This window comes from Saccostrea cucullata, unplaced genomic scaffold (assembly GCF_032062105.1).
Source record: "Saccostrea cucullata isolate Sc308-1 unplaced genomic scaffold, CSIRO_AGI_Scuc_v1 ctg5026, whole genome shotgun sequence".
In the NCBI taxonomy this organism is placed as follows: Eukaryota; Metazoa; Mollusca; class Bivalvia; order Ostreida; family Ostreidae; genus Saccostrea; species Saccostrea cuccullata.
In genome coordinates, this window is record NW_026934988.1 from 8,439 (window position 1) to 32,513 (window position 24,075).

The 24,075-nt window shown below is 35.1% G+C and overlaps 2 protein-coding genes across 2 annotated transcripts; both read right to left on the reverse strand.

The window, feature by feature from the left end:
• Positions 1-580: 580 nt before the first annotated feature.
• On the reverse strand, positions 581-12,456 carry LOC134241687 (cell division cycle 7-related protein kinase-like). The gene is made up of 11 exons (XM_062723713.1): positions 12,198-12,456; positions 5,011-5,239; positions 4,748-4,834; positions 4,443-4,578; positions 4,231-4,324; positions 3,889-4,031; positions 3,606-3,756; positions 1,923-2,146; positions 1,510-1,592; positions 1,259-1,408; positions 581-1,021 (listed from the first exon to the last, which is right to left on the reverse strand). Exons 2-11 carry the CDS (start codon positions 5,231-5,233, stop codon positions 759-761), a joined length of 1,554 nt encoding a protein of 517 aa, XP_062579697.1. The 5' UTR covers positions 5,234-5,239; positions 12,198-12,456; the 3' UTR covers positions 581-758.
• Positions 12,457-17,215: 4,759 nt separating this feature from the next.
• LOC134241689 (uncharacterized) lies at positions 17,216-19,252 on the reverse strand. The gene is made up of 2 exons (XM_062723716.1): positions 19,187-19,252; positions 17,216-18,601 (listed from the first exon to the last, which is right to left on the reverse strand). The coding sequence occupies exon 2, from the start codon at positions 18,524-18,526 to the stop codon at positions 17,216-17,218; it is 1,311 nt and encodes a 436-aa protein (XP_062579700.1). The 5' UTR covers positions 18,527-18,601; positions 19,187-19,252.
• Positions 19,253-24,075: the final 4,823 nt, after the last annotated feature.

A 24,075-nucleotide genomic window follows, 5' to 3' on the forward strand; every position in this document is an offset into this window, starting at 1 on the left:
TGCTGTCAAGTATATGCTTAAAAAAAATAAGTATTTTCTTGATTTAACACTTTTTTAATAAGAACAGTGCAATACTCTTACATTATTTGGGATGTGTAAATGAATATTAAAAAGACACATTTTTTTTTTAAAAATTCACTTAAATTAAAGGTCACAATGACCTTGAAATAGGTCGCGACACACCTTCTACCTAAGATGCATAAACTGGCCAAGTTTGATGATTGTAGGTCTTATGGTTTTCTAGTTATGGGCCGGAAAGGATTTTTCCATATTTGGCTATAACTTCTTAATTAAAGGTCAGAGCGACCTACTTTTTGTGCGCAACACACCTTCTACCCAAGATGCATCAGATGACAAAGTTTGGTAATCCTAGGCCTAGTAGTATTAAAGTTATGAGCCGGAAACAAAAAAGCTAACAGAAAGACGGACGGACATGAAGCCTATAACATAATACGTCCCGTCTTAAAACGGGCGTATAAAAAGGAAACTTTAATTTGAATAATCTTAACATGAGCCAATTGACTGTCTAATGATACCTGATTCATTGTATAAGAGTATTTCATTTTAATACAATTTTTTTTTTTTAAAGTTTGAGAATTAAGCAATGAGACATCCATGCCTATTACCCTCTATTCCTCTTTGGTATTCCTTGCTCAGCACTCTTCTTTTCACTTAGACAATGATTCCCATATTAAGAATAAATTATCTTGATCAACGACCAATGTCATTCAACAACAATGAACAGGAGAATGTTTCCATCAACTAAGTCCCTTGAAGAATTCATGTTGTAGAGCTTGGTCCGCTGAGATTCTGGTGAAGGGGTTCATGTCCAACAGCTTCCTCAGTAAATCAAAAGCTGAGTCCGGAACACCAGACCAGGAAGTGAAGGCATCATTTTCTTTATCACTAAGACTGTCCCTCTGTGAAGCGTGATGTTTAGCGGCTGGACCTTCTCGAAGTCTGGTGCACAGAACTTTTAGGTCCACAGATTTATTACCGGGGTGACAAATCAAATGTTTACCTTTGAACAAAAATACATAATTTTCAGTCTTCTTTATTTTGAAAGAGATAATAAATTAAAAAAGAAAAATTTTGTAAAAGGTTTTTCTAAAAACTACCATTTACATCATTTCTATAGATATTTACATTCTGCATAAGAAAAATAAATGAGTATATATGTTGTTCAGTTGACATCTGCATCTAGATAAGATTCTGATACAAATTTTCAAAATTCTAAAATACTTCGTAAATTACAAACCATATGCCTTGGCAGATTTGCTGACTTCCTCACTGCCCATAATGCTTATGATCTGTGCTAGCGCTGTCATGTCGTCATTGGCTCGGAAGAATGGATAACGTCCACTCAAAAGGGACAGGAAAATCACCCCAGCTGACCATATATCAACAGCTGCAAATAAATATGATGTAATGAATCAGTATTTTATACAAAATATAAGGTATTCTATACTAAATATTGTATAGATAAACAACATCAAATTACATACATACCTGTAGTCTGATCAGGAAATTTCATCAGGACTTCTGGAGCTCTAAAACCAGGTGTTCCTGCCCTTGGTGCCTGCTGATTCATTCTACGACACAAGATAATAATTGAATTTCAGGCCATATTTCAAAACATAGTTTTTAATTAAAAAATAAAGCAGTTATAAATAGATATTATTATTTTACAATACTTCAGTATTAAATCAACAAATTTCCGATAAAATATCAGAAATTTAAAATGATATAGATTAGAAAATGGCCCTTCAGGGATTCTCCATGGTTTTTATCTTATTACAATTTACTATGAAAACTTTTTGTATTTACCATGTGTGTAAAATTCTATGATTAATATACATATGCATTCTGAAATCAACAAACAATCTACAATGTAAAATTATCTTTTCCTACTTTCAATTTACCTTGCATTACAAATACTGCAGACTTGGGGTTTTCCAAAGCAGTCACATGTGGACAACACTGCACTTGGCTTTGCACCCTTTTCAAGCTCACTGGGTTTATTTTTAGCCAGAAGTGCTCTTTTCGCTAACAAAACCCTTCGAGGAGACTTAATTCGTCTTGCAAATGTAGAGTTCTCTAATTCTGGAGTAACATAACTTTGTGATTTCTTGCCTGCTGCTATTTTCTGAAAATTGGTAATGCTATCACATGAGATATATGTATAAAAAAGAACACAGGTATAAAAATTGTCCTTAATACGAGGGCCGTTCAAAAATTACGCGGACTTGTTGCACAGAAAAAATATTTGACGACATAATCGGGTAAAATGTCACACATAATATAAAAGAATCTTTACTTATATGGTCTTCAAAATTTCATATCAAAATGTTGTAAATTGGTATCAATTTTGAGTGATTTATCAGGACATATCATTAAGTCATGGAGCAGCAAAATCTTCGACGTCACAGGCATTATAAAAAAATATGTGATTGAGCTTTCATTTTCTCAACATATTCCCAGAGTTCCTACATAAAGTTTGAGTGACCTTACCTACCCAACATCTAAACACCATTTCTTGCCAAGCTTAAAATCTATTAAACGGGTAAAGAGTATTATTTTTTTTTTTTAAAGCAAAAAACGACAGGTATATATGAGATATAGTGTGATATTGGTGATTCTCAATCACGTTCTTTACAGTCTGGATAAAGTTGTCGTCGATAATCTTCTTCCCGTCCTCTCGTATAGCCTTTACACAGAGGTCTAATGGTCTAAAATTTCAATTTGCAATTTGTGGACGACTGTCACGAATACCCTAGCATACTACGTTTTTTATTATGTATATTTTGGATCTATGTTGGCGATATCTCGAGAATAACATATAATTTAACAAAAGTGTGGTGCGCCGTCAATTCAGGAGACGTCATTTTCACAGTCGTTTTCATGAGAATCGCATCGGAGAAAAACCACTATATTTCTGTTAGTACTTCAAATATCATGTCAGAAATCTAAATACATAATAACGGAACAATTTAAAGATACATTTGAGAAAATTGTCGAAAAATATAGCGAATTATAGAAAATTAATGAGATAAATTTTGGATTCCGCATGCTTTTGCTTCAGATTTTTTGTCATGCTCCGTACCTCTCCATCAGAGACATCAAAATACCGATAATTTTAATAGAATATTTTTAAAATTCAGAAATTTTGCCCAAAATTTATTGAAATCTTTAAGATACATATTTCTGTGAAATTTCATAACTATATGACGTCTGTAAGAGTAAATAATAGTAGAGTCCGCGTAATTTTTGAACGGCCCTCGTATGAATATGTAATAAGACTGTTATCTAAATTTTATACAACAATAGCCCTTTCATTTGGTCAATACCTAGATTTCACAAAATATCTTATTTACTGAGCCCTAAGTAAACATCTACATATCTTTGTATTGAGTGAATCAAAGGCAACATTTGTTACATCATTTTCTTTGAAACATACAAATTCATTATATAAGAATATTGGATAGCTTCAAAATTAAAGACTTTTCACAATACAACTTCAAATCCTTCCTATGTTATCCCCCTATGTTCATTTTTAATATTGTGAAATATAATTTTGCCTGTGATGTCATTCAACCAATAAGGACCTGTTTATTTTGTTGTGAAGATGAGGTAGGAGACAATGGATTTCTTGTAGATCTGCCCGATGTTGTGCTCTCTGTTTTCTGACTCTTCAACTTCATTTCATTTGGCTGTGACTTTACCTTGTGTGCCAAACCAAAATCCACCAAAGCATACCTGAAAAACAACAGCAGGTCACCCATGTGTTTATGATGTTATTAAGCTAAAACACTTGTAAACTTTACATCTTTACACTGCAATTGTTATTTGTTTTCTAAATTGCTAGTACAGTTTTCCATGGTCACTTACTGTTTGGTTACACTATCATACAGGAAGTTGCTTGGTTTAACATCTCGGTGGATAACTTCAAACTTGTGAACTCGTCGGAGGGCAATCAACAAATTTCTCATATATTCCCTGACCTCACCGACACTTAGAGTCAGTATGTAGTCCTGCAAGACAATGAATTTATATTTAAAGCATACAAGCAGAAAATAGGATCTAATTTTGGCACTTATCACTGTACAAAATTAAAAGTTTCAACAACAAAAAAATAGAGAATTGTACAGTGATGTTATAAGGTTTAAAATAAAACATCTATAATTGTTGTGATCATCTCCCCAGGTACAGCATAAAGAAAACTGATCCTACCTGGAACTTTTTATGTGGAAAGTAGGGCATCACTATGACAACATGATCCTTGTGTCTGATGCAGAGTTCTACTCCCATAACATTGTCACAACCACTGCAAAATAAAATATTTCACAAACAATCAACAAATTACCCCTTTAATTTGCTACTGAGAGCTGAATGTGGTCAACATACATTTATTTTATATCAATGTGATGAATTAATGAAAATACCCTATTTCTTGTAGACATCTCAACTCTCCTTCGATACGACTTGGGTGACTTGTAGGAATAATATGTTTCAGTGCAAACTTCTGAGGTAATTCTTTATAGTGCTTTAGTTGAGCTAGGAAAACTGAACTAAACGTTCCTGAAAATAAATTCTTCAGTATCAAAATATGCAATTTAACACAAATTTTAACATGACTATGAGGTACAACATATCTAAAAACAATTAGCAACTTAGTTTTTCAGTCAATGTGAATGAAATCTTTAATGCATTTACACTTCACTTCTACTAAAACAATAATAAAACCTACCCTCTCCAATTTTGTCTAGGACCACAAAGTGATGATCTATTTCTGGTACAAACTCGTATAAGCATTCTATTTCTTCTTGGACATCATCTAATGAAAAAAGAAATGAATAAAATCTCTACAATCATTGACAGACTGACAGTTGTCAGAATCTACAGATCTGAATTAAATATTACTTGATTTAGGTTTCGAAATTTAGAAAAACTTAGATTTACAATTGAAGACAATATATTATATTAAAAAAGAGAATAAAAAAATAAACATACAAGGTAGAGATTTTATGTCTGGTGACAATAGGTGAGACTTTAGCTTCTTTGGAGAGGAGCATGTGTCCTCCATTTCCTCTTCAGCAAAGTGTGATCCGTGGAAGCTAACATTTTCTGTTGTACTGAAAGTTGGATTCGTCAGACTTGCTGGAGTGCTAAATCCAGGGTTGGTCAGACTTGCTGGGATATCATCTTTTATTACCTCCCCTTTCCTATCACTCATTTTCTCCTGTTACACAATAAAAATTATAAATAAATACAGGGCTCCATTAGCACGGCGGAGAATCTACGTCATCGGACGGGATTAGGACACACAAAAATGGAGGACAAATGCTCCGCTTCGATGTAAGAAGTTGATATTTTTGCACTTATAAGGAATGAATATTAAATCAGTATCCTGCCTAAAGTATGCCAAAGAACGTCAACTACAATAGACAATGTACGTTTGCTCGTGATAGAATCTTATTGTTCCAAACACTTCGACACAGTTTGAAAACAAGTGAGAAAAAACCGGGATGTGGGGTACACATTTTTTAAAATTCGACCAAGTATTCGCATGTCCAAATGTACTAGACATTTTATTCTTCCGCGTTTACACTAGAACTAATATTTTTAAAAAATCCTGATTTTTTAAATAGTTTGTTATGCTTTAATTATCCAAGAAAAAAGTATAAATCGTTTTGTTTTCAGAAATGATGAAGGGCACACCAACACTAAAACGGATATGGGACACACAATAAGTTACTTTCAAATTGAAACATCGAGCATTCATATCTTAAAGTTTCCATTTAAATGACTGCCGTTTGATAGTATATGAACAATAACCTGTACAACTCATCTTTGTAATACTCATCCAAATACTTGATTCCCTTGGTTTGCTTGTATCCATACAAAAATTATAAGTTGAAAACGCTGGTCTGATCTTCAACAAAAGCTTCCAACATGAATTTTAAATTTTGACTTTTATTAAATTTCATGTAGAAATTTACCGGTATTCACTTCTACAGATCCATAGAAAGAGGGGGGAGGGTCGAAGTCCGGAGATTGTGTTTATTTTATGATATTTCCATTTAAAGATACACGACATCCGCCCCCCCCCCCCTCGAAAAAAAAATACCCCCCCCCCCCGAAAAAAAAACCACACACACACACACACACCTGTACAAACTCACGAAATAATTTTTTTTTTAGCTTTGTTGCTTACTTTTCTGCTTGTCAAAATAGTTTGGAGTCAGAAAATTCTTTAATTGGAATTCCCTTGGTTTGCTTGTATCCATACAAAAATTCAAATATTATAAGTTGAAATGGCCGGTCTGATCCTCAACAAAAGGTCATTAGCTGCCAAAATGAATTTTAAATTTTGACTTTTATTAAATATCATATTGAAAGATACTAGTATTTACATGTGCGGATCTAAAAGGAGGGTTGAAGTCCGGAGTCTATGTATATGATTTTACGTACTCTACGATACTTTTGTGTTAAGTAACACGACCCAGACCCAATTAAACACACATAAAATAGCTTTTTGAGATTGATTGTTTAATTTCTTTGCTTGTAAAAATGTTTTGGAGTCAGAACTTCTTTTTCTGAGTTTGTGTGGACACCCCCCCCCTTCGAAAAGTTTCTGTATTTGCATATTCAGTGTTTGTTTTTATTAAATCTTTGTCGGTAAGACTCTAGTATGTCAGCTGATAGGAAGCCGAGATTAGGGAATTTTTCTTATGCTCAAATATTTGCAACAGCTGACAAACTTCTTTCAAAATTCTAATAGTTAATTACCGACTCCATATATTTGAGAAAAAAAGACAAAATTGAATATTGTACTTCGAAGTTAAAATCATCGTATTAATTGAAAAAAATTATTATTGTTTTATTATACATGTGTCTTTCCTGATATGCTTTATTTTATGAAATAAAATATACAACATGACTATATTAAGATAGTCATGTTGTGTATTTTATTTGATAAAATAAAGTATATCAGGAAAGACACATGTATGAATCAGTGATTAAATATTACGTACTCATAAAGCAGTTCATGTCATCTTATTTACATTCGCTGGAATATTAGCCAAAAGCAATGATAGGAGCAGGCTTAAATAAACATTACCAGCAGTATAAATTGGGACTTTTTTGTTGTTGTAAAAAGTACTTTAGTAGCTATACATGAAAAAGAAATAATGTCAAGCTCTTTTATATGATAAGTTTTGAAAGGGGGGGGGTCATTATCAGAGAAAAATGACAGCTAAAAACCTTTGATTGGCACCCACGAAAAGACAATTTTTAACTTCAATTTTTGTTCTGGCCCTGCCCATCACTGGCAACCACTTTCATACATTCGATTACTAATATTATGTTCACCTGAGTGCAAGCTAGGAGCAAATAAAATAGCTTTCCAAAACTATTTGTTGCAATTTGGAATTTCCCGATCTATTTTTAGACCACTGTGTAGGGAAAATAAATTCTTATTATCACCTGGAAGGTCAGTTGTTGCAAATATTTGAGCATAAGAAAAGTTCTTGATCTCTTTCCCATATTAAAAGACATGCTAGTGACAAAGATCTTATTAATACCAATTTGCAGATTTAAGAACTTTTTCGGGATGGAAGGGAGAGAGAGAGGGGGGGGGGGGAGTCCACACAAAGTCCAAAGAATTTTCTGACTCCAAACTATTTTGACAAGCAATAAAGTAAGCAACAAAGCTGAAAAAAACTTATTTGTTACTTACTTAAACGAGTTTGTGTGTGTGTGTGTGTGTGTGTGTGTTTCGTGTTTTTTTTTTCGGGGGGGGGGGGGGGGGGGGGGGGAGGCGGATGTCATGTAACTTAAAATAGATATATCTTAAAATAAACATAATCTCTGGACTTCGACCCTCCCCCCTCTTTCTATGGATCTGCAGAAGTGAACACCGGTAAATTTCTACATGAAATTTAATAAAAGTCAAAATTTAAAATTCATGTTGGAAGCTTTTGTTGAGGATCAGACCAGCGTTTTCAACTTATAATTTTTGTATGGATACAAGCAAACCAAGGGAATCAAGTATTTGGATGACAAAGATGAGTTGTACAGGTTATTGTTCATATACTATCAAACGGCAGTCATTTAAATGGAAACTTTAAGATATGAATGCTCGATGTTTCAATTTGAAAGTAACTTATTGTGTGTCCCATATCCGTTTTAGTGTTGGTGTGCCCTTCATCATTTCTGAAAACAAAACGATTTATACTTTTTTCTTGGATAATTAAAGCATAATAAACTATTTAAAAAATCAGGATTTTTAAAAAATATTAGTTCTAGTGTAAACGCGGAAGAATAAAATGTCTAGTACATTTGGACATGCGAATACTTGGTCGAATTTTAAAAATGTGTACCCCACATCCCGGTTTTTTCTCACTTGTTTTCAAACTGTGTCGAAGTGTTTGGAACAATAAGATTCTATCACGAGCAAACGTACATTGTCTATTGTAGTTGACGTTCTTTGGCATACTTTAGGCAGGATACTGATTTAATATTCATTCCTTATAAGTGCAAAAATATCAACTTCTTACATCGAAGCGGAGCATTTGTCCTCCATTTTTGTGTGTCCTAATCCCGTCCGATGACGTAGGGTGACTGGAAAAACCCGAAACCCCCCCATTTTTGGAGAATACCCATACAGGAAGGGTGAAACCCCAATAAAGTGGTGGAAACCCCATAAAATTGAACGTGATGGGGTACAATAAGGCCTAAGGTGATGTTAATTGAATGATATTGACATTCGTAAATTTTTATAGCCAATTTTACCTCAGAATCGACGGAAATCGGGCGCCATTACGAGTTTACCGTACACCACGCCCGATCTAAATTCGAAGCGAGCTGTTTGTCAATATAATTTTATAGATAATATTAAAATAATTCATAATAATTTCCACAATTATATTTGTTTTACAATGATAATTGTAAAATATTAATTATGTAATAAGTATTTAACAAAAAATGTAAGGACGTTAGCCATTAAGAAAATATGAATTTGTGTATCAATTATTATTCATATTATCCCAATGTTACCAGCTCTAGCCACGTGGAGGCCTCCTTTTTGTAGAGTCATAATTTAAAAAAAAAATTTCATTTAGGATATTTTAGAGAAAATCTGAATTTAGAGATATGAAAATATCCAAAAGCTTCAAAGCAACATTAACAAAAAAAAAAATAGTAAAGATAATTCATTACTTATTTGTTACAAAGAGAACAAAAAAAATAAATAAAATTCAAAATATGAAAATATTGAATTTATTTTTGAGATTTTAGACTAATTCTGAATGTAGGGATATAAAAATTTGAAATTCAAAGGTTCAAAGCAACAATAAAAATTAAAAATAATAATTACTTATATGTTAAAAAGAGAACAAAAAATAAATCAAAGTCAAAAGATGAAAATACTGAAACCTGAAATAAATAGTAAATTAGAATAATATATCAATTTTCAAATATATAGATATTTTATTTCAAAGTAACTTTTTTATGTTCTTTTCTTAGAAAAAAAAAATTTACATCAGTTGTTTACATTTTGAATTGTCTTTAAATTACAACATATATGAAATAAAAGAAAAAAACAGAAGGAAAAAAAAATCACACAACAAAATAAAAGAACTGAAGTTCAGATGTAGCTCCTAAGTATGAGGAATCACTTAGGGATTGTGGTAGAAATTACCATTTTTCAAGTGCATGGACTATGCATGCAGCTGTGTCAGTTACCTCTAGCTGTATCTAAAAAAACGTAAAAAAGTGGACAGGACTACAACTTTAAAAAAATCTTAAATACAGTAGATCAGAGGCCAATAATCAGTCAGTCTTAAACCAAAAAACAAAACCAAAAATGTTTTTAAGATTGTATATTTATTATTTTTTCTAGAGTAGGGTGTTGTGTTAGGTTAGAACTTAGAATAGGGTTAGTATCAGGCAGAATAGTAAAGGTTCAATGTATATACACATGCCCTGCCAGAGGGGGGTTGGTCAGACTAGCTGGGAACCCAGGTGTTTAAACAAAAGGTGTTTATTATCAAGTTGACCAAGTGTCAACAGCTGTGTATATAGTGCATGTACACACACAGGGGTGCCTGTCTATCCCAGTACAAAACAACAGAGCTAGCTGAGGTGTGAATAATATTCTCACAATAATGTTACAATACCAACTGTACAAGGATTCACATATGCAACATGCACATTTTTATTATTTTTTTATCAGACTTTTTTATTTCATAGACCTGGATTCTAATAATTTCATTGTAATGGATACATGTTGCTTTCTCATATCAATGAGTATATTTTTTTTCTATTACTTGCATAAAAAACAAAACAAAACAAAACAAAAAATAAACCAAAAAAAAACCACACACACACACACACTCTCCCCTACGGAAGCCCTGGAGGGACATTGACTTACTTGTTATGACTTATTTGTTATAACTTTTTTGTTTTGACTTATTTGTTGTGAATGTTTGGTAGCTAGTTATAATTAAGTTTAAGAAAGCTATTGTAAACCTGTTGCTCAGCTTACTTTTATGATAAAATGATATTTAGTCCTATTTTAACCGTGCTTTTTGATTGACAAATTGTATTTTAACTTCCAGTACAGTTGTGATTTCTAAAGTAAATATTATTTTTGTTGTTATAACTTAATTCTTATTTTCTAAAAGTTATTACTTAATTCTTATATGTAACTTCCAAATAATGATTGAAGACAAGAACATGACTACTATTTTATCTTGTCGTTAGTAATAAATTCAAGGACATTTTTTTCTTTTTTCTGAAACTATACGTTGCCTCCATCTTTCACGCCAATTTTTGTGCACTAAACTTGTCATAACAAATTCAAAATAACAAGAATTCAAAGTTAAGTCATAAGTACTAAGTCAAGACACATAAGAAATAAGTCAACACACATAAGAAATAAGTCAAAACACATAAGAAAAAAGTCAATATCCCTCAAGGGCGTCCGTAATTAACAGATAAAAATTAAGTAATCACATCAGTTTTGTACGTTTAACTAAAAAACTACGATCAATCGTTTTCAATAGCTTACCTACACTTAGTTAGAACTAACAAAAAAATATCTCAAAACAAATAAGTGAAAACAAAAAAGTTATAACAAATAAGTCATAACAAGTAAGTCAATGTCCCTCCAGGGCTTCCGTACAAAACACTCTCCCAAAAAAAAAAACAGAACCAAAAACATTAAAACAAAAAATTAGTAACTGGAAAATAATAATGAATGAATATACTGAATTTAAAGATTAATTATTAAACATAGAAGAAAACATTTCAAAACAAACACCTTAATTAAAAATTAAATAAATTAACAAATTCATTCATTAGTTAATTTAATTTAATTACATGTTATAAATGATTGGAATTGAGAAAAATTACTTTATTCCTTGATTAATGGACTAGTTAAATTCATAAAAACACTTTCAATTAAAAATTTCACTGTAATGTCTTTCATTATAATAATTACATTAATAGATTCATTCATTAGTTAATTTAATTTAATTACATATTATAAATAATTGGAATTTATAAAAATGACTTTATTTCTTGATTAATGGACTAGTTAAATTCTTTTTAAAAAATTCAATTAAACATTGCACTGTAATGTCTTTCAACATGATAAATATTTCATACTTCTTTTATATTCTTAAGGTTTCCTTACAAATAATTTTTTTTAAAAATAATATTCATACATAATATAATATTCATATTGATCAAGATTACAGTAATTATTTCCACGGATTACTCGAAACGACTTCAGCGATCGCGAATTTAGATCGGGCGTGGTGTGCAGTATATCAAGACAAGAAGAAACCCGTCGATTCTGAGGTAAAATTGGCTATAAAAATTTACGGATGTCAATATCATTCAATTAAACATCACCTTAGGCCTTATAGTACCCCATTACATTCAATTTTATGGGGTTTCCACCACTTTATTGGGGTTTCACCCCTCCTGTATGGGTATTCTCCAAAAATCGGGGGGTTTCGGGTTTTTCCAGTTACCGGATGACGTAGATTCTCCGCCGTGATTAGGTTCACAACTAAATTGTATTGATTGAATGGATTAACAGATATAAGAATAAAGTTGCCATTTAAAATTAATTGTTCAATGTTCACATAACTGATTATACTATTGAGGTCCTGATACATGAACATTACCAGAAAAAAAATCTTCAGTTGACTTGTTCCAGTTCTGAACGCGTTTCCTACTGACTACTCTTCCGCAGTATTCAAGTTTCAACGGCTTCTTCTCATTTGTACAGATGCAAGTATTTGACGCAGTCAATAAATCTGTTTAAACTCATTTAAACAAATCCCCTCATGAATCTTCAAAGCAGCAGAAATCCTGACTTGTTCCTTTTTTGTTGTCTGATACAAACAAATAAAGCGCCAATCCTTCGCGGCCAATCAATTTCTTGGTTTCAGTTAAATTTGTATCACGAGCCCGAGCTATTATGTAGTCTTAGATTGTCTAATAGAAGTCTCGACTTTTTCAAATTTTCCCCTTCAAAAACAAAAAAGTACTTGTTGATACCTTTTTTTTTTAAATCCCCTCTGATTTTATTACACGGCCATGGACTGTTTAAAAGCATATAGATCCTGTTACTGTACCTTATTTAATCATGTTTTAAAATTACAATAAAATTTCTAGTTGTCTAGTTACGTAATTTCTCTAGACATTATCATGTTATGAACATTTTTTTTTATCAGACGCCTTTACTGAAAAAAATGAATGAGATGAGTTTCTTTAACACAGACAAGCTTGAGCACAAACCATTTGGCAAAAAATCACCATTTCAGCATTCCCCTTACCAAACTGATATGTTTGCTGCAGGCCTGCAGCAGGTCTGCTGCAAGCTTGCAGCAAACAAAATTGTTCGCAGGAAGAAAATTTTCTTGTTCGCAGATGATTGCCGCTAGCTGCGATCTTGCGGCAAACATTGCAGCAATTGCTGCAAGCTTGCAGCACATTCGCAGGAACCCAACATGTTTGCAGGAACATTGCAAGAAACATACACGCCAATTTAATGTTCGCAGCAAGTTCGCAGGAAACAATATCATTATTCAAATGTTTGCAGGAAGTTCGCAAGAACAGTAAACAAGTCAAATCAGCCAATGAAACGCAGATTGTACTGGGTCAACACAAAACTGGCCATTTTGAAATGTTGGAATTGAAGTTGTACACGTTTTAGTATTTTGTTACGAATATACATCGTTTTGAATGATTAAAAGTGCCAAACTCTGGATGTAGGTGTTCATTCTATCAATGATATCTAATTGGTAAGAAATGATATTGATTTATTTTTGATATTTGAAAGAATATTTCTTAAAAGCATGTTTGAGTAACTGGTGTAAATGCTAGGTCAAATCTAGATCTGTTTCTAATGAATTTCAGTCCTCTTTTCGATGTCACATATGTATACTTCTTAAAAGTATTAATGGACCTAAATCAGTTAAATGTTATCAAATTAATTAGTAAATGTGTAATCACGGAAATATTCATTAAAAATTATATGTAAAGTTCTTAAAGTTTTGTTCATATAAAAAGCTATCATGCACTTTAATTTTAAAAAGGTATGAAAACTTTGTCTAGGAACGTAAAGAGGGCCTATCATAACTTCATAAAACTGAATTATTTCAGAAACATGTGGTGGATTTTCTCTAAACTTAACAGATTTAGGTCAGGACAAAGGCTTTCTGTGAACTTGCTGCTTGTACAAAAGAATGTGCCAAAACCATAAGGAAATTGTTTGCTGCAAGTTAGCAGCAATGTTTGCTGCAAGCTTGCTGCAATGTTTGCAGCAATGCGGCAGGCTTGCAGCAATGTTTGCCGCAAGCTTGCAGCAAGGTTTCCATATTTGGAAAATCCAGTGTTTGCTGCAGACTTGCAGCAAACCTCATTTGCATGGTAAAATGTTTGCAGCAAGCTTGCTGCAGACTTGCCGCTAACTTGCTGCAAACACCAAGGCTTTGTGTAGATTGTCATGCTTTCTTTGACTACATTGCCGCAAGCTTGCAGCAATGTCTGCTGCAAGCTTGCAGCAATGTTTGCTGCAGACTTGCAGCAAATATTTGCAGGAAAGCAATATTTTCGGTAAGGGTCATTAATTTGGTTTACTTGGATCGGACAGGGGAAAAAATTCAACATTTTATTGCACATCTACAGAATCTGCAGAAACTGAAGTCCCTCAAATTACAGATGTTCCAAATTAAAAGAGGATTTGGCTTCTGTGTCAGGGTTTAAGGATATCCAATCCTGAACTCAGGAAGGATAACTCTTCTTAATCTATACGGTTTTTAACAATTAGGTTTTTATTGATACATCGTTGAAATTACATGTATATACAACATATTTTCCTCATCTAGTATTATATGACAGTATTTACATCAATACATTTCATAGCATTTAGTCAAAACAATCACTAAAACGCATGCATTCTCATAAATAAACATTAAAAATACATATGTAGCAGCAAGTTGCTCTGGTTAACTTTTTAAAAAAAATCTCAAAAACAAAATGAAGTTTATATCCCGAAATAAATTTCGAGTTTTAATCACATTCCATTATTATGATCATATGACGACCAAAAAAAAATCGAATAATAAAAATCAATTTGCTATTTCTTATGGTACAAAGAAGAAATGAATGGAGCCTGCCATCTGTCTCCGGAATATTGTACATGTATTGTCCAGTTATATCGACTGATCGAATTGAGGTTAATGAACTCCAATTGTCTGATTATCATTATATGTAACAAATGAACAAGTATGTAAGGTCATCTCTTTGATTGGGTCCTTAAAGAACTGTCGTTTACTGATTTTTATTTGAAAATTAAAATAACGTATTAATTTTTGGAGAGGACTTATATATAGGCCATGTCTGATGTCTAATCCAATTAATAAATACATGTATGTAAACTGACTTTACATAATAAAATATTGATTAGATTAAATTAAAGAATGTATCAAAGTTTGACTAAGAGAAGTGAATTGTGCTTAAAATTATTTTCTGATGAAATATACCGGACTTGGGAAAGAGCTTTCCTTTTATTTTCTCTCTTTTTTCTAAGGAAAGAATGTTGTTTCACTCTTAATGGTGAACGAATATTAGCTTTCTAGACAATTTTCTATGACCATTGGCGTCGGAAGCGAATTGAAAGTGGGGGGGGGGGCTAATTGTAATAAAGTTTTTTTTTGTACCTTCAAAAAAACCTAACAAGCAAAAAAAAAAAAAAAAGAAAAAAGAAAAGGTCTATTTCCCAAGCACGAAAATCCTATTTCGTGGGGGGGGGGGGGGGGGGGGGGGGGGGTAGGTTCGAACTCCAGTACCAAAAATTTTCTTCCAAACACCTCCACTTTCCCCGTTTTAACCTATACTAAGACGTATCTGTGGAAAGTGGGGGGGGCTAAACTTACGAAGATATGTTCAATGTCAATACTAAGTATATATTTGGAAAAAAAGTGGGGGGGGGGGCTAAGCCCCCCCCTAGCCCCCGGGTTCCGTCGCATATGATTACTGCACACCCGTACCACAACATTCGAAAAAAATATATAAATATATAAAGAAATAAATAAATGACATAGTTGTGATCATTATTCGGAATTCATAATATAACAGATTAAAATCGACTGTACAAACTCGAAATAAATAAATGTATTCGAATTCAATTTACTTAACACTCCATAAGTTGAATTTATTTATGAAAAATTGGCCGGGTATCAAAGGAAAACAAAAACATGCGGCTCATGGACTGCAACGCTCACCTTATGTAGCAGCATGAAAAACTTGATCATACCAACTAGTAACTAATTTCCTCTCCCCGTAGCTCATAATTTGAACAAATTTAAATAACACTGTATCTGGTTATCTGTGTTAAACTCTCTTGTATGGCTCAGACCGAGTGCTGGCGTGTTTTTGACAGCGACATGAGAAAAGTAGAAGTATCCACAACAACTGTCCTCGAAAAATTCACCGTATCTTCCGGCCGAACAAGATCTCTAACAGAGACCTCCACAAGAAAAGCAAAAGCAGGAGCATAACAACTGAAATCAAGCAAAGAAGATTGAGATGGTTGGGATATGTGATGACAATGCCCCGGTGCAGAATGGAATACCTAAAACAGCGTTGGACACCATCTGGAAAGAGGAAGCGAGGTAGACCGCGAACAACTTGGAGAAGAACCCTAGCATCAGAGCTATAGAGGAAATGGGCTACTCGTGGGGACAGGCACAGTATGTGGCAAAAGACAGAGGAAGATAGCAACGACTTGTGAAGCCTCATGTCCCATCTGGGATGAAGAGGATAAGTAAGTAAGTAAGTATCTGTGTATAATTGCAACTTTAAATAATATGTTAAATAAATACGTATATATATTATACATATGTGCACTTTATTGTGATGAAAAATGCCTTGAATACAAAATATATATCATTCAAAGAACTACGAACTCTAACTCTTGATTCCCGCCTACATTTTGCACCCATTAAATTCAATGTTAATGGCAATATGGCCATTAAATATTTGTTTAATACAAAGAATAGTTCTATGGTAATTGATTAATCATTTTAATTCCAGTGCTAGGTACTAAATTATCATTAATTCCAGCTCTCGAAAAAAGGGGGTAGACGATATTTTCTAGTGAAATCGAACTTTCAAGAATCAACATATTTTTAAATAGTCTTAAATCTGATAAAATGTTTCTCATATCTTTTCGTATGTTTTATGCAAATAAATAAACATATATAAATTAATAAAATACCATTATTTATTTGTAAATAGCTTTAAAATTGGTGAAAAATCAGCATTTTTGTCGTTTTTTGTCTATAAACATATGTTCCCCCCCGTGAAACACAAAAAGCTTTGGCCAAAATTTGTAAAATAACAGTCCATATTACCTGTAAAAAGGAATTTTTGTTTCACGGGGGGAAAGATGTTTTAAAAATATTTTCCGTTTTCCGTTGATTTCTATAGTGAAAAACACAAGTTTTACCAAAATTATAGAGTTATCTCTCTTTGGTATCCCAAATAAGTAACGTTTTATGAAAATTCATATAAATATCTATAAAAATTTTGAAAATAATTCGAATATGTTAACTTTAAAGAATTGACTTACAGGTAGGCGGGAGAACAATACTATCGTTCGTGGTTCTTATAAAATATGGTCAGAAATATGAATTTAACTGGAGAGCTTCCGTCTCCTTTCTTCTAAGAATTCTCCAAATTCCCGAAAAGACGGCAAAAGGCTTTTCAAGCCTGTCTGGTTTTCCGTGCAATAATTGTGTGAAGTCGCGCCCTCTTTGAATTTGAACACACTGTGGTCTGAATAGTGGTGATGATTTGAAGAATATGGACCAGGTGATGACATGAAAGATGGACTATTAGAGGAAACACTTTTAGATGACAAAGTACCAGGGTTATTCAGGGATTGTTTTCCTTTCGCGGGAAAGACACTTTCACATTCGAGATTATTGATTGTCTTTGTTTTTCTATCACAATTTGAATTACTGCAAGACGTAAACGTAGTGCTGTGGAATGGCTCGTGAACGTCTTTTATCTGGGCTCTATTAAAATTTTCATCCACAGGCTCGTCGTTGCTGCTCATCGAAATCACATCGAATGATGACTGATGATCAATTTCATCTAGATGTCTCCTTTCTGGACTTCCTGTTCTGTGAACTGTGAAATCACCCACTTCGTATTTAGATAACCTAGCACGCAATATCCTATTATTTCTGTTACCATCCAAATTGTCCAGATACACAGAATAACGTTTAGGTTTACCAATAGTTCCCTTCTTTGCCCATCTCCTATGCTGATGGTAAATGAAGCTTTTATCCACGGCAATTGGAATTTCGTTACCTCCTTTTTCTAAAGACTCCGGCATAAGAACCCTGACCAACTTAACATCGGGCGCTAGACATAGTTCTGGCTTGCTGGCGCTCTTTTTCGTGTTTGCTTTGTCAAATGTAGAGCGACATTCTGGCATTGAACATGTTGGGATCTCTGTTTTACTGGAAATCACAGATATACCAGAATCCAATTCTGCGCCGCTACTGCAGCTTCCAGACTCGTACAAGGTGTCAGATGAGCACACTTTTCTTTCAAGTTGTTTTGGAACTGTTCTTTTCTCTGTGAAAAAAGACACAGGGGCGTTTACCTCTTTGCTGTACACGGGACTGTATGGGTCATGTAAGCTGTGTATATGGTGCGTCATGGATTTTGTACTAGTTCTACGATGCTTGGCCCTCCACCGATGACCTGTCGTCAAGACATCGTGGTGACGAAGATGGAGCAGACGAAACCTCGCTCTGGATATGGAATCACGACACTTCCGGTTAATAAACGCAATCACAATTCCCATGATGATGAGGACAGAAACAAATGTCGCAATCAGTAGGTAGGTATCTCGGGTGTGAATCGGAAGTGAATTGTCTGGCTGAGGATAGAAGGTAGTGGTGGTCACATTTTCTCCCGGCTTTGAATACATGTTAGAGCCAGCATGTTTTCTGGAGAATGCGTGGAATCAAAATCCAAGAGTTTCCATGACAGTGTGACACATTCCCTTCTCAAGAAAAAAAGAGAAGACATTATTAGCATTAATTATTATTGATCCATGTTTTCTTCTTTTATTTCTTAAATCATTTTACATAGTTAGAACATTAAGATTGTTGCCCAGACTTTGGCAAATAACACATGATGAATGATAAAAATTACGTGCAATACAGGCAATTGTTTGGGGTTATAATGGACGTTTTACATAAACATAAATATTATTGTTATTAATTTATAATTTGAGGTCAGACAAGACGTTCCTCAGATATCTGTTTTTATAAATTTTCGTAATGTATTAAAAATGTGTAACATTGTAAATACCCTATGATTTTTAAACATGTTTCTATAATTGTCTTTAAAAAATAAAACAAATTAATGCTTTTATTTTTTATGTGGGCAATTTAAGATTTTTTTCAAAAGAATTGTATAAGAAACACCATCATCTGGTATCTTGCACAAATGCCTGGTAAGCTATTGTGAATAAACATGTTAAAGTAGGAATACTTAAATGACAAAATCTCTGAAAAAAAATTACACTGTATATACTATTTAGGAACGTACCGGCTGTCCTTAAACTTTTAAAATATATACATACCTTTAACTTCAAACGCAGTTTATTATAGCGCAGAATGGGAAGTATAGAACTGACGGGCTGACGGACTGGCCACATTGTATAAGGAAGAAAAGATATCCTTGGTGATCCAACAGATGTCGAGATTTGTCTACCAACATGTGAATGTGCGAATCGTTGGATGAGTCAGTGAAGTTCAATGGCTCTAAATGTACTTAATGGCTGAAATCGATACAGATTTATCTATGTTATATAACCAAAGACGAAGACATACATCTCTCTATTTCTGTGCATTTAAATTTTCTTTTGGTAACAAATGTACAGTTTTAGAAATTACCGATTCGAAAAAATTATTTTTGATGTTTTATAAAAAAGAAAATTATCATCCCCCAATATCATTACAGATTTTATTTTATTTTTTGCAAAGTTTGTAAACTAGTGGTATTAATTTAATTGACATGTGCCCTTGAATTGAGATATGTAATACATCTCAAAGCAATGCGTCATATTGAAATTCGATAAATTAATATGAAATTTTATAACAAGAAAAATGTGACCTTATAGAACTTATCCCACGTTTCCAACTGCATGCGAAAAACAATGTGAGCCTTAAAAATACACGGAGCTGCACATGTACATATAAATATGATATACATGTACATCTGAATTAAGAACCATCCAAGTATAGCTTGTATATAGGTTAAGTCTGGTTGCACAAGTATTAACTTAACAAGAGTGTACTGTAGCATATTTATAGGTTTGAGTGAAAATTTTACCTCTTGAGCTTTTTAATGATGAAGAAAAGTAACAAATTTAAGCACATTCTTTAGCATTCAATAATCAAATTTGCGTACACTGTGCTGCTGCATGTTTAATTTTTTTTTCGAAAAGCATACTTTGCAGTCAATATGAAGTTGTTGTTTTTTCTAAAATTACTGCTTAACGCATTTAACTTTCGCGTTTATTCACAAAAGTTATGCACCATAACGCGATTTTTTGTTATATTTTACCTTGTAAAATGAGCCCAATGGGCTTCATAATTTTCCATTTGAAATCACTAATTTTCGTGGGGGTTTATTTTTCGTTGTTTTCGAGGCAAAAAGAGACCCACGAATTTATGATCACCACGAAATGTTAATTTCAATATACATTACTTCTAAAACATCTTCATCCACGAAATCAAGTCCCCACGAACCAAAATTATATCCTCGAACCTCGAAACTTTGACCCCACGAAAATATGTGATTTTACAGTATATCAAAATCAGTTAACAATCAATAAACAAATCTTTCCTTTTTTCTTTCAGTGGAATTGGGAACTATTGAGTAAAGAATATGAATTATCATAAAAATCGGAATGATGGACCTAGCTATGAAATTTTATTTTTCATTCCATTATAAGTTTGTTATGGTCTTTTTTTACGGAGAAGATTTCTGAAGTTGTCTATGTAAATGTTGGATTCACTCATGGGAAAATATAAATCTGACATTGACAGATACGGAATTATAATTGGACTGGAGTTACAGAATCGATAGTCAGTAAAGCTGTATTCAATAGGAGGTCATACACTGAGAACATTCTCATTTCAAATGTGTTCTGTTGTTCGTCCGTCGGTGGCGACGATGACCACTGTCTCATCTTCGTGGGGGAGGGGGTTGACCTGGACGGTGGGTGCGGAGGTGACTGGCCAGGCCGATCCTCGCAAGGAATAGTCTCGGACAGTGAGGGCAGGGGATGGTGGCAACTGCCGGGTCCTTAGCGCTGTCTTTCTTGGCCTGCCTGCGTTGTTTTGCTGCGGCTGTCGATCCACACCTGTCTTGTGCTGCAACTTCCCAGGAGTCAGGGTTGATTCTGAATGCCTTGAGGGAGGCCTTTAGGGTGTCATTGAATCGCTTTTTCGGGGCACCACGGACACACTTTCCTTCCAGTAGTTCACCAAAGAGTAGTTTCTTGGGGAGTCGATGGTCTGGCATACGGATTATGTGTCCCGCTCAGCGGAGTTGTGACTGCATGAGCATGGTGTAGATGCTGGGCAAGCCAGCTCGGATGAGGTCGGGGACTTCTGTGTCGGGTATATCTTTTCTTGCCACTTCATACTAAGAAGCTTTCGAAGGCTTGACGTGTGGAATTGGTTCAGCTTTTTGGCGTGCCTCTGGTAGACAGTCCACGTTTGACAGCCATACAGCAGTGTGGTGAGAACCACTGCACGGTAGACCTTAATCATACCCCCCGCTTGAAAAGTGGGGGCATATAGTAATCAGTATTTCCGTCCGTCTGTCCGTCCGTCCGTCCGTCTGTTACGCTTTATCTCTATTATTCGCAACTCCTCTTATACTACTGAGTGAAATTTAATGAAACGTTCACAGAGTCTTTATTCCATATTGCCATTGTGCACCTCCTATTTTACTTTTTTATTTGACACGTATTTTAAGTTTCCCATAGCAAAACACGGACATTGCCATTTTATGTTTACCTATGACGTTACATATAGAAGCTTCTGGATAACATTTGATAGGACGAGTTTTTCCTCTTTACACATTACCGTGACACAATATATAGCAACACATGGACATTATGGGAGGCGGGGGGTATCATTTAGTGAGCTGATTGCTCACAGTACCTCTAGTTTTTGTCTCTGTTGTGATGCCTCTTCTGTCCCATACGTTCTTGTACAGTCTGCCGAAAGCAACGCTCGCCATTGCCAGTCTAGCGTTCACCTCTTCATCGATCACAACGTTCCTGGACAGAGTGCTACCGGGGTACGTGAACTTGTCCACAACATTTAGCCGTTGGTTGTTGATGGTGATGTTGGGCTCAACATACGGTTCGCTGTTTCCACGTCGTGGTCATCCAGCACGGTGGAGTTCAGGCGTTCTTCCAGGGTGTCAGCAAAGTACTGAGAGGTGGAAGGCAAATTGAGCTTACCAATGTTGAGACGTTTTTGAGCCTTGGTCTCTTGAGGACGTATCTTTGGTTTGATCCGGAAGTTGAGTTTAGAGACGATGAGACGGCGATCTGGCCAGCACTCCGCGCCGCACATAGCCTTGGTAACACGAACGTCATGTCTGTCTCTCTTTCTGACGATGACGTAGTCAATGAGATACCAGTGCTTTGATGGAGGGTGCATCCTTGACGTCTTGTTACAGGTGGAAAGGCAGAAAAAGGTGTTTGTGATGAGAAGGCCATGTTCAGCGCAGGTCTGGAGAAGCAGCAGTTGCACTGTTGCACTTGTCCATTCCGTGCTTCCCAATCACGCCTTCCCAGGTGGTGGTGTTACGTCCAGCTCTCGCATTAAAGTCACCAAGAACGATGAGCTTGTCGGTGTTAAGGACGGCGTTGATGACATTGTGGAGGTCCTCATAGAACTTGTTTTTAGTCTCCTCTGACTTAGTCAGGGTAGGAGCGTATGCGCTGACAGTAGTGGCGAACTTTCCTCGAGTGAGGGGGAGTCTCATCGTCATCAGGCGGTCATTCACTCCTTTGGGTACGCCGACTAGCTTGCCAGCAAGTGTCATCTTTATAGCAAAGCATACGCCAGCTTCTCGCCTCCAAAGGAGGTGTAGCCAGCGCCTCTTTCACAAAGTTCACCTTCTCCAACCAGCCTGGTTTCACTGAGAGCCGCGATGTCAATGTTATATCTCGCAAGTTCGCTTGCGATCAGTGCTGTGCGTCTCTTGGGTCTGTCTGTAGTGTCTCTGTCGAGAAGGTGCGAACGTTCCACAACCCAAGGTACAGTGGGATGATCCTTGTTTTCTTTTTGTTCTCTTTGTTATTTCGATCGCGTGTGTAGGGTCCCCACTAGCCGCGGTAAACTGGCTAGGGAAGGGTAGAGCAGGCAATGTTTGGGATACCTTTTCTAATCCGCTCCTCTTGCCATGGAGGTGAGCAGTGTGTTCCTTAAGGGCTGCTCAGTCGCACAGGTGGCTGCCGAACTCCAACGCTGCTCCGGTCGGCGAAGAGCGACCCTATAGCCTGTGCCGCCTGTGTGCAGATCCGCGACTAGCGACTTCCAGTATACGTGTACCCGCACCTGTCACTTTCATTGCTCGCCTGTTGCCACAAGGCTTTGGGTTGGATGATAGAAGGGATGGAAGATGATCAATGACTTGCGCAATGAGTTTGATTAAAGTGAGGAAGGGTTGCGCGTCGCCAACCTCACTCTCTCGTCCGCAACCATCTAGAACCAGTGCCAAGACAAATGTCAGGACGTCTGGAGATGGAGAAGATGCAGTGGATGACCAAGACGTGCTATATGTGCCTTGCCTTGCTCCAAACATTCCACGGTGCTTGCTGTGTCCGCCTTTTTCTCCGTTGAACCATGACGCTTTGTGTAGAGAGTGTTCTCTTAGAGGGATCTCCCTTAAGAGGGTACGTGTTTCCTCTACCCGGACTAGTGGAGGGAAGGGGCGTCCGGCCATTGCAGGTCGTGAGACACTGCCCACTGCCATCAAATAAGTACATATTATATTACTTAAAAATTGAATTAAATTTCTGGTGAAGTATAAAAAAAATCAATATTTTACAAGTACTCAGTACTTTAAAATATTATACAAATCTACAACTTTTTAATCATTTTTGTTTAATAAAGATCAAGGTAGATTATCAAAATCTAATTTTTGATTTGAGTCTATATATTCTCGGTTTGTCTTATATCCTGGTTATCTATAAATTATGCATGGAAATATGAAAACCCTAGCATCCATCAATCAAAATCGAGTAAGGGCAATGATCAAAGCTGGGTGAAATTTTACAAAAGTGGGCAAACTGCAAGGTCAATAGGTCAAGGAATATTTGCATGAAATATGGACAAGGTTAAAGTTTTTGCGTATACAAGGACTCTTTACTTTACGGTTACTTTAATGGCCAAGGTTAAAGTTCTGATTTTTTGGGGGGTTAAAATTGGTCAAACACCA